Here is a 10,437-nt window from a genome sequence, read left to right as displayed (position 1 = left end):
CTGGAAGCTCCATTAGTGTCAGCTGTGGCCACGGCAGGGGCTCTGTGGGGCCAGCAGTGACCTGAGCTCCCGGGCCCCTGGAGGTGACCCTGACACCGCGGGGCCTCGGCCAGGGTGGGCACTCACACAGTGACCTTGCACAGGTGGCAGAACTGGTTCTGGATCACGTGTGCGTGTTTCGATCTGTCGAAGATCGGCATGGGCTGAGAGTAGTTCTTCATGAGTCTGACATTGAAGTCGGCCGGGTCGATGCAGGAGGCAATCAGGTGGACGACGAGGTGGAAGGAGAAGATCCCCCCGGTCACCTGGCACGTCAAGGAAGAACCTGGCCCAGGGCCTGGTCAGCCTGGCACGAGGCGTCCCCATGAGGCCCAAGGGCCCAGGAGAGGTGAGGCCGCCAGTCAGCCGTACTCGCCCAGCCCTGCACACCCAGCCCTGCACACTGGAGCCCAGCTCAGCCAGGCTTGGCTCTGCTCCCCCAGCCCTGGACACCTGAGCCCTGCTCACCTGGCCTTGTTCACCGGGCCCTGTTCACTGGGCCTGCTCACATGGCCCTGCACACCTGGCCCTACACACCCAAGCCCAGCTCAACCAGGTCCAGCCCTGGTCACATGGCCCTGCTCACCCAGCCCTGCACACACGGCCCTGTACACCTAGGCCTGCAGACCTGAGCCCTGCATACCCAGCCCTGCTCACCCGAGCCTTGCTCAGTCAGCCTTGCACACAAGCCCTGCACACACCACCCTGCACACCCGGCCCTGCACACCCAAGCCCTGCACATCTGGCCCTGCTCACCCGGCCTTGCTCACCCGGCCCTGCACACCCAGTCCTGCCCACTTGGCCCTGTTTACCCAGCGGTGCACACACAGCCCTGCTTACCCAGGCCCAGAGGAGACGAGACCACCCATCAGCCCTGCACACACAGCCCTGTGCCAGGCAGAGACCGGGATGGCTGCTCCCATGCCCTTTTTGTTCATCCCTGTTGGACACAGGGCAAATCCCCCACAGAATGCACCACATCCCCAGAGGCTCAGCCAGCCCAGCCAACCACAGTGACCCCAAAGCCCTTTACACCTTGAGGGACAGACCTGGGTGTAAACACAGCCAGACGCAGCCCCAAAGGCCCTGGGGAGCCTGGGTTCTTTTATACCAGAGATCCCTGAGCACTGGGAGAGAAACACAGCCTCAGACAGCAGGAGAGGGGGAGGAGGCAGGGATTTGCACAATCTACCCACTCCCTCTAGACCCCAGACGGCCACTCAGGGACCCTCTCCCCGAGACTTGCTCAGGGAAGCCACCCCTAGACTCGCTCATGGACCCCAGACTCACTCACGGCCCCTCCAGACTCTCTCAGGGACTCCAGACTCTCTCAAGGACCCCAGACTCACCTGGGCCTCCGTCTCAGAGCCTGGCTGCGGGGACAATGGGGAGAGGGTTCTTGTCCCCTGGAGCCAGGAGAAGCTGGGCTCCCCATGACTGGGACATCAGCTCCCGCCCTCAGATCCTGGCTCCCTCCTCCTTTCACCCTGGGACCAACACAGACTCCCCATGGCAACCAAACAGAAGGGGTGGAGTGCGGGCCCTCCCGTCACCCTGCCTGGCCCCTGGACTGCCTTCTAGCCAGGAGTTCAGGGTTGACAGCCGTCTCCACAGGGCAGCCCAGAGGCCCTCACCGCATGGAAACGCAGGCTACCGACCTGCGGGGCACAGCGCTGTCCACCTTGGCACAGGGGCGAGGAGGAAGGTGCTGGCCATGTGCAAAAGGCCGCACAGGGAGTTTAGCAGAAGGCTGCCAGCAGGGTGGGTCCTGTGCCAGGCCAGGGGGCTGCTGTCCCTCCTGACAGAGCCCCTCTTCGGAGCCCCCTCAGGCAACGTTGGGACAGCTTCGCTGCTGCTGGGCTCACACTCCGCCTTGTCCTGGCACCACCCTGGGGCATGGGGTTAGGGTTTTATGCAGCAGCCCTTCCCTGACAAGGGTCCCGTAAGAAATGTGCTGTAATGCATGGGAAGCCTGAGTGTGAAGCTGGTTCCGACCAAAACGCAGACACAGGTACTGAAGCCCTCGGCAGGACGCGACGCACACCCTGCATCTTCCAGGCACCCACGTGGCCACGACCCTGGGTGCTTGTGGGCATGAGCTGAGGAGGAGGCTCTGTGGGTGCAGACATGGCTGCAAGGACAGAAGAGAATGATCTGGATGCCAAGGGGATGGGACTAGGGAGCGGCTGCCCAGGCTGGGGTGTGGTGGGAGTTGGACAGTGCGGCTGGAGGCCAGCCAGGCTCTGGGGAACTCACATGGGGCCAGGACTGATCAGACGCCTGCCCTGGCCACTCTGATCCCACCATGCGAGAGGAGAGGCCTGCAGGGGCCCCGTCAAACGGGAGTGGACTGAGGCTGCAGGGCTCACTGTCCAGCTGGTGACACCGACGTGACGAGGCTGCATCCCGCCTGCTGTCTCGTGCACCCGCTCCCTGCAGGCTGAGCTAGGGACGCTGCACTATTTATGTGGTTGCCGGGGCAACGGAGAGGGCATCTGGAGCCTTGGGACGCTCTCCGTGGCCGCCGAGGACAATGAGACCAGGCAGGAAGCTGCACTGTGACCCAGGAGAAGCCCCTTCCTCTGCAAAGCTGGAGCAGCACTTCCCTCGCTGGAAACCGGTGGGCAGGGAGGCCGGGGCCAGGCAGAGCCTCTGCCTGGGCAGCAGGTGAAGCTCAGGCTGAGGACGCCCACCCAGGCCCTTTGTCACCACATCCAACTGCAGCCTCACATTCTCCAGGCTTCATACACAGAAGCCCACTGCCAGGGAGGCGGTGCTGCTGCAGGGGCCACCAGGAGACAGCCTGGAGATGGTGTGGCCCTAACCAGGACCCCTTGACTTCCATGTGGAGGAGCTCAGGGCTGACCTGAGCCTGAACCTGCCAGGCAAACCCGTGGCGCCCCGAGCCAGTCTCCAAACCTGCAGGCGCCGAGGCCGGGCGGTCACCCTGAAGGCATCCACCCAGAAACCAGGGTTCAGCTGGCAAAGGACACCCCCCCTTAAGATTCCAGGGCAGTATCTCCCCCCGGACAGCTCCCTGGACTCAAAGCTTTTCTCATGAGAACCAGGTTGAAGCAAATCTTTCACTGCACACTACGGTGCCCTGCTGTCCGTCGGCCGCACTTCGGCCAGCGAGGGCCACGCTCTGCAAAAGGATGTCCTCCTGGGACATCCATCACCCATAGGAATGATCCTGGTGACCTTAAGTTGGCTATGTTTTGCCCAGACTGACCCAGCTGGCCACTCTGCCCATCACCCACCCACGCGGGTGACCCTTCCTGAGCTGGCGGGAGCCCCAGGATAGGAGACACTGGGTACTGTATTCTCAATTTTCTCTGCTTCTACTTTCACATTTAATTTTATCCTGGTAGTGCTTTATGTTCCAACAAGCAATAAACAGTAAAAGAACTAGAGTAAGTGTCTCCCTTTCACCACACAAACCGCCTGCCCTCTGGAAGTTTCGGTCTCAAGCTGTCATGAGAACCTAGCTATGCCGGAACCTCCCCTAGCAACAATCTGTATTTTGTAAACAAACAGCGCGGCAGCGCCAGCCCAGGACACACGCCCTGTGCCCTTTGTAACACTGCTAACCTTTCCCCGCCCTGTTCTGCAGGCAGGAAAAGAGAGGAGGCGGAGAGCGAGCCCACAGCCCCTACTCCTGGGGCCCAGTGCAGTCCCCGTCACATCTTGGCACCTCATCAGTCCCTGCGGGGCTCAAAGCCGACACGTGCTGGGAAGGTGCAGCGCCACTCCGCGCTGGTGAATCTTCCAGCGCGGCCGCCAAGCTCGTGCTGCCCTGGGCCACAGCACAGGACTTTGCTGGGAAGAGATTTCTCCAGATTAAACAGAGTTACACAGATTCCAATCCCTTCCACACAACAGGCCCTATGGATGTGGTGGCCGCGGAGTCTGTTTCCCTTTGCAGAAGAACAGATGTGGGCACGTGTGCACTGAGGCATGCTCTGGAAGGGCTTGAGCACGAGGCCACTGACAGTCGGCCAAGCCTGGCACTCAAATGTCCGCCTAACCTGGGGTCTTTATTCCATTTCTTCCCCACTTTCCACAATACAATATCCCTCACCCTGCACCTGACCTCCCCTAGGGTCAGGGGCTGCAGCCACAGGGCCTGGGTGGTCACTTCCCAGACCAGCCCAGGTCCCTGCAGGTGCCAGATATTGTGGGCACCCTCCAGTGGCCACAATGGAAAGCCACGTGCTGCTGGCCCAGGGGCACGGGGGGTGCAGCTGGGGAGGCTGTCCTGAGCCCGGCGCCGGCCAGCGGGAGGGAGGGGCAGCATGGACGAGGGCTGGGACACCAAGGGCTCCGTTAGAAATGGAGATCCAGGTGTGGAGTAGAGGGTACAGGGGAGCCACAGAGGGTTCACCTACCAGAGAGCAGGTGACAGCCCAGAGGCACGCATGGCCAAGCCACAGGCCAAAGGAAGAGTAGAGAGAAGGGATTCTAGCGGCGCATAAGGAAATAGCCAGGTGTGGAGGGTCAAATCATCCCCACATAGGTCCAAGCCCTAACTCCTAGCACCTGTGGCTGTGACCGCAGTTGGAAATAAGGTCTTTGCAGATAGTCCTGTTAGGGTAAGGCCATTTCAGGTAGGCCCTACTCCAATGACCGGCACCTTTACAAAACGGGTACCCAACAGCCGCAGACACACACAGAGAAAAGACAGTGTGAACACCAGAAGACGAGCCGCGGAGAGCGGCCGGAGCCATCCCCTCCAGCAGCTTCAGCGGGAGCAGGGTGCAGCCAACCCCGATTCCACACGGTTGGGGACCCCGGGCCCTGGAACTGTGAGACCAGATATGTCTGCTGTTGCAGGCACCTGGTTTTGGTGCTTTGTGATGGCAGCCCCAGGACGTGCCGCGGCCACCTGGCGATGCTGAGGGAGAGAGACAGATGGCGGGCAGAGCAGCAGGGGAGGGCGCCTTCCTCTGCAGAGCATCCACTGGGCCATGCAGTGGAATCGCAGACGGAAACACAGCATTTTACACCCCAGCGTAACTGTGACTCAGATGAGGGTTGCAATGGAAAGCGACATACCTGAGACCCAGAGTCCACCTGTGCACCACTCCGGATTGGCAGGGGCAGAGACCCGGCCCACCCTCCCAAGGAACCGCTGCATCCCCACCTACCAGGCCTCCTGACAGAGCAGTGGGACAGGCCGACGCCACCCGCGCCACGTTCTTCTGAAACTGCTCAGCCTCAACCACACAGAACCCCAGATCGTGGAGCAAGACACTGGTCTGGATACACCGTGACGCTGTGGTCAAGGAGATACCAGCAGCTGACAGGAAAAGGCAGGCAGGCACTGTGCTGACCTAAACACACCCAGAGACTCGGTTGCAACACGCCCAGAACCTTGGCCAGATTCTGGATTAAAAATCCTATCAAGTGCATCTGGGGGCTGTTGGAGCATGTTGACGTGGACTGCCTCGGGCATGGTCCGATCACAGCCTGTCTTCTCACCTGCCATGAAGGTGCAATACAGGAGGACACCCATGTCTGGAGGGCATGTGCTGGAGCAGGGAGGCTGGCCGTGCGGCACAGAGTCAGTGACTGTGGGCTTCAGTGACATCCTCATCCCTCACTGCAGGGCACCTGGGGCCAATGGCGCTGCCGTGCAGCTCTGTGGGTCTGTGGGTCTGTAGGTCTGTGGATTTCTGGGCCCTGGAGTAGGGGGAGGCCATCTGGGACCCAGGCTTTGGGGGTGTGGGGACTCAGGGCTGTAGGTGGAGAACTCGGACTCTGGGCCACAGCAGAAGCTCGGCCAATGGCAGGGGATCTTGGGGAATGCCAGCAGGGCCACAGGGCACACCCTGGGCCTGGCAGAGACAGGCCACTACTCAGAACTATGATCTGTCCTCCTGATGAGTGGAGGGGTGCAAGGCTGGCAGTGTGTGCCAGGTGAAAACATGGGTTGCCACATTCCAGCACCCCCCATGGTAGAAGCCCAACCCCCCACACGTATATCCAGGCATGGTCTTAGACCCCCACGGAACCCCCACTCTGGTGACTGGGCACACTCAGGGCCTCTCAGCAAAGGCCTCCTCTTGGGAAGTGAGCACTGCTTCCCTAAATCCCCTAGGACTGGGGAGGCCAGGGAGCAGACAGGGGGACACAAAGTCTTCTACTCACAGTCCCGGACGGTCACTCGAAGTCCCAGACAGACACTCCCAGTCCCGGACAGACACTCCCAGCCCTGGATGGTCACTCGCAATCCTGGAGGGCCACTCACAGCCCCAGAGAGACATTCCTAGTCCCAGACCGACACTCCCAGCCCTGGACAGCCATGCCCAGCCCCGGATGGTCACTCCCAGCCCTGGATGGTCACTCCCAGCCTCAGACGGTCACTCGCAGCCTGGACGACTACTCACAGCTCCAGGCAGACAGTCCCAGCCCCAGATAGACACTCCCAGCCCTGGACAGCCACTCACAGCCCTGGAGAGCCACCTGCAAACAGGACGCAGGTTGCAAGAGGGATGGAGCCAGAGAGCACCCAGGATGAGTCAGCACTCATGTCTCTCACTAAAGCACACCCTTGGACCCCTGGCAAGGCTCTCTGCAAGGCCAGGTGGGCCCAGCCCATTTCAGACTTGTAGAGAGGGTGTGGCCTGACCTCCCAAGGGAACTTTAGCCGCACAAGCCACCCCAAGACCCAGAGACTGAGCCTCAAATCCCTGGGGAGACACCCTTGAATCACTGAGCCAGACGGGGTGGTTGAATGAGAGGCCAAAAGCCTTACTGGCAGTGTGTGTCTCTCTGTGTGTGGTTGGGTCCATGTGTGTGCTTACAGAAAATACATAGCTTTAAACATACATTAAAAAGTAAGAAAGGTCTACAATCAATGACCTAAGTTTCCATCTTAAGATGATAGAAAAAAAAGCAAAGTAAACCCAAGGTCAGTTGAAGGAAGTAGTAAAAATAAAAGCAGATTTTGTTTAAATAGAAGAAAAACAGGCAAATAGAGAAAATTAATAGATTAAAAAGCTGACTCTTTTCAAGATGAATGAAAGGAATAAACCCCAGGAAGACTGATGAAGGTGGAGGAGGAAGACACAAATGGCCAGGATAGTGAGGAAGGAGGGTGCAGCACTACAGACCCTACAGACGGAAAAAGGATAGTGGGAAACACTGTAAACACCTGTATTCCAAGAAATATGACAGCCTACGTGCAATACTCCAATTTCCTGAAAAATACGACTTATCAGCCGGGCCCCGTGGCTCACACCTGTAATCCCAGCACTTTGGGAGACCAAGGCGGGTGGATCACAAGGTCAGAAGTTCAAGACCAGCCTGGCCAACATGGTGAAACCCTATCTCCACCGAAAAATACAAAAATTAGCAGGGCGTGGCAGCGCGCACCTGTAGTCCCAGCTACTCAGGAGGCTGGGGCAGGAGGATTCGTTTGAACCTGGGAGGCAGGAGTTGCAGTGAGCTGAGATCATACCATTGCACTCCAGCCTGGGTGACAAGAGCGAGACTCCACGTTCAAAAAAGAAGAAAAAGAAGAAAAATACAACCTATGAAAATAGAAACAAGAAAACAGAGAAACAATAGCTTTTTATCAAAGAAATTGAATTCATTATCAAAAGCCTTCCCACAAGGGAAACTGTTGCACTTGGGGAAAAATCCAGCCAAGTCTAGACTTAGGGGCCTTCTGTGGGCAAAGGCACCAGTTTCTCTGACCAGTCAAAGGCCTGGGAGCGAAACAGATGGAGGAAGCGGGGCTTCAGGGACACAGCAGCCCCATGGCACATGGCTCCCGATGTGAGCCACGCATCTGCAGAAAGACTTGTTTAGAAAATTGGGGGAATGGCCATACGGAAAAGGAATATATGATGTTAAGAAATGGCTATGTAATTTTTAAGTGAGATAAAGCACGGTGTTATAAAAATAAAAATAGTTTTTCAGACACAAACTGGAGCATTTACAGGTGAAATTTCACGATGTCTGAGATTTTTTAAGGTTACTCCGGTACACATGTGTGAGAGGTAAAACAAGTTTAGCAAAAGCTTCACCGTTGAAGCAGGTGACTGGCACCTGCGGGTCCGCTTGACTGTAGTCTCTACCTCTGTAAACTGAAAGATGCCACAGCAACAAGTTTCAGCAAACAGGGACATGGCCTTGCCGGTGGCTGAGGTGCTCAGGCTGGTGGGCTGCACACCTGGTCACTCTGCATCCGGCCCCTACACCTCCCTGCCCGTGCCGCAGCAACACACACCAGGCTCGCCATTCACCAGAGACCTGCCCAGGATGGCCCAGCCCGAGGACCACACAGTGGGTCACCGCTTCCCCACTGAGGCAGGCTCTAGTGAGGAGTGACACATCCCACTTTTAGAAATAGGGTTCTAGTGCCCCCAGGCACCAAACGCAGGCCAACTGCCCCCAGGCCCCTTTGTCCTCACATACTCATGTCTCAGCGACCCTAGGGGGCCTGGGGTTTCTTGACTGAGTGACATGGTCTGCTGGGGGTAGGGCAGAGCCTACATGCTCCACGGACGTGCACCCTGGGAGATGGGAGCAGACGCAGGCTCCTGCCTGCTGGAAGATGATGGGAGCAGATGTGAGCCCCCACCTGCTGGGAGATGACAGCAGACACAGGTCCCCCACCCACTGGGAGATGGGAGCAGACGCAGGGTCCCCCGCCCACTGGGAGATGGGAGCAGGTGGTCTGACATGGGGTCAGTGGCTGCCCTGTCCACCCTGACCCTGAGCCACACAGGAATGGCCTGATGTGGGGTCAGCAGTTGTCCTATCCACCCGGACCCTGAGCAGGGGCTGCACAGAGCACCAGTGGCCACTGGGCCCACCTGCAGGCTCGGGGGACACAGTCTGGCCCAGGGCAGGTGACTGCTGCCGCCAGGCAGCCATGGACCAGATCCCAGAGCCAGGCCCACTGCAGGGTCCTCCCGGAGCCCCGTCCGCTCAGACCGTGCCACAGTGAAAAGGATACCACGTAGGCGACATATTTCCACACATGAGGCAGGAGGGGAATGAAGATCCCAAAGGTGGCCGATGAAAGGCCCAGGAAGACAGCCCAGGTCACCACCTGGAAGTAGTGCAGGGGTAACAACCAGTCGTTCACTCTGGAGATGCGGGGCGGCAAGACCAGCTCTCCGTTGTTGAGCACGGCTTTTGGGCTCCGGGAACACTGGCTCCTGGAGCGGGTGTCCATCTGCAGGATACAGAAGGGGAGGACCAGCCCCGTCAGCCCCAGGGAGGGCTGGCTCCACATACTGTCAGGGAGACCTCAGGGACAGGGAACATCATCCCCCAGGACCAGCACTGAGAGCCAATGGCCCAGCACTGCCTGGGGCCACGTCCCCGGAGGAGAGAGCGGGGCTGGGAAGGAACCGGTGCAGGGCCCTGCCCAGGGGAAGGAACAGACATGCTGCAGAATCTGACCCCAGCCAGAGCCGAGCGGCTACAGAAAATGGCTCTCCAGGGTGTGGGAGCCCCTGGGCGGAGGACCTGGCCAGGCACCCCGTGCTGGTGCTACCACCCCTCAGTTCCCCTGAGGATTTGTTAAGTTCTGGGGAGCCCTCGACAGCCCCCACACAGTGATAGGTCCCAGAACCTGTTCACGAATACACAGGCTCACCCAAGACTCCCCAAGTGCCAGAGGAAAACCCACATCAGAGAGAGGCCACATGGAGCAGAGGGGTGCGCTTGCGAGAAACTGAGGCAATGCCGGAAGAGCTCCTAAGCCGTTACTAACTGCTGCAACACTGAAATCTCCCAGATCCTCCCCGAGAAGCTTCCCTGAGCTTCCCAGAGGAGCAGGACCCAAGAGCTCACTCCACAGGGTCCCGTGTGTCTCCCCTTCCACAGGACAGGGTAGCCCGTCCAGCCATGTGGGGCTGGGGCCTCTGTCCGGATGGGCAGTGGCTGGGAGGTTCTGAACGCACACTGCGGCAGCTCCTGGCCAGTCAGGTGGGGAGCGCAGCAGGGGAGGCAGGGACATAGCGTCAGGGGAGGGAGGGATGTGGTGTCAGGGGAAGGAGGGACGTGGTGTCAGGGGAGGGAGGGACGTGGTGTCAGGGGAGGGAAGGACGGGCAGTGAAAGGCACTGAATAGCCACTGCTNCGAGACCACCCATCAGCCCTGCACACACAGCCCTGTGCCAGGCAGAGACCGGGATGGCTGCTCCCATGCCCTTTTGTTCATCCCTGTTGGACACAGGGCAAATCCCCACAGAATGCACCACATCCCCAGAGGCTCAGCCAGCCCAGCCAACCACAGTGACCCCAAAGCCCTTTACACCTTGAGGGACAGACCTGGGTGTAAACACAGCCAGACGCAGCCCCAAAGGCCCTGGGGAGCCTGGGTTCTTTTATACCAGAGATCCCTGAGCACTGGGAGAGAAACACAGCCTCAGACAGC

At 59.1% G+C, this 10,437-nt stretch overlaps 1 protein-coding gene across 1 annotated transcript in view; it reads right to left on the bottom strand.

Moving 5' to 3' along the window:
- The window catches only part of LOC108523782 (probable palmitoyltransferase ZDHHC11B), a gene marked incomplete at its 3' end in the record, with an annotated part of 13,759 nt that extends 3,626 nt beyond the window's left edge, over positions 1 to 10,133 (bottom strand). The window contains exons 1-3 of the mRNA XM_017864552.1: positions 9,656 to 10,133; positions 9,008 to 9,229; positions 127 to 305 (exon numbers count right to left, since the gene is read on the bottom strand). Coding sequence (XP_017720041.1) covers positions 127 to 305; positions 9,008 to 9,229; positions 9,656 to 10,018 — 764 coding nt within the window. The remainder of the gene's footprint in view (positions 1 to 126; positions 306 to 9,007; positions 9,230 to 9,655) is intronic.
- Positions 10,134 to 10,437: the final 304 nt, after the last annotated feature.

The sequence above is a fragment of the Rhinopithecus bieti genome, unplaced genomic scaffold (genome assembly GCF_001698545.2).
Source record: "Rhinopithecus bieti isolate Rb0 unplaced genomic scaffold, ASM169854v2 scaffold_78087, whole genome shotgun sequence".
In the NCBI taxonomy this organism is placed as follows: Eukaryota; Metazoa; Chordata; class Mammalia; order Primates; family Cercopithecidae; genus Rhinopithecus; species Rhinopithecus bieti.
The sequence above is the reverse complement of the archived record's forward strand: the minus strand, read 5'-3'. Positions and strand labels throughout refer to the sequence as shown.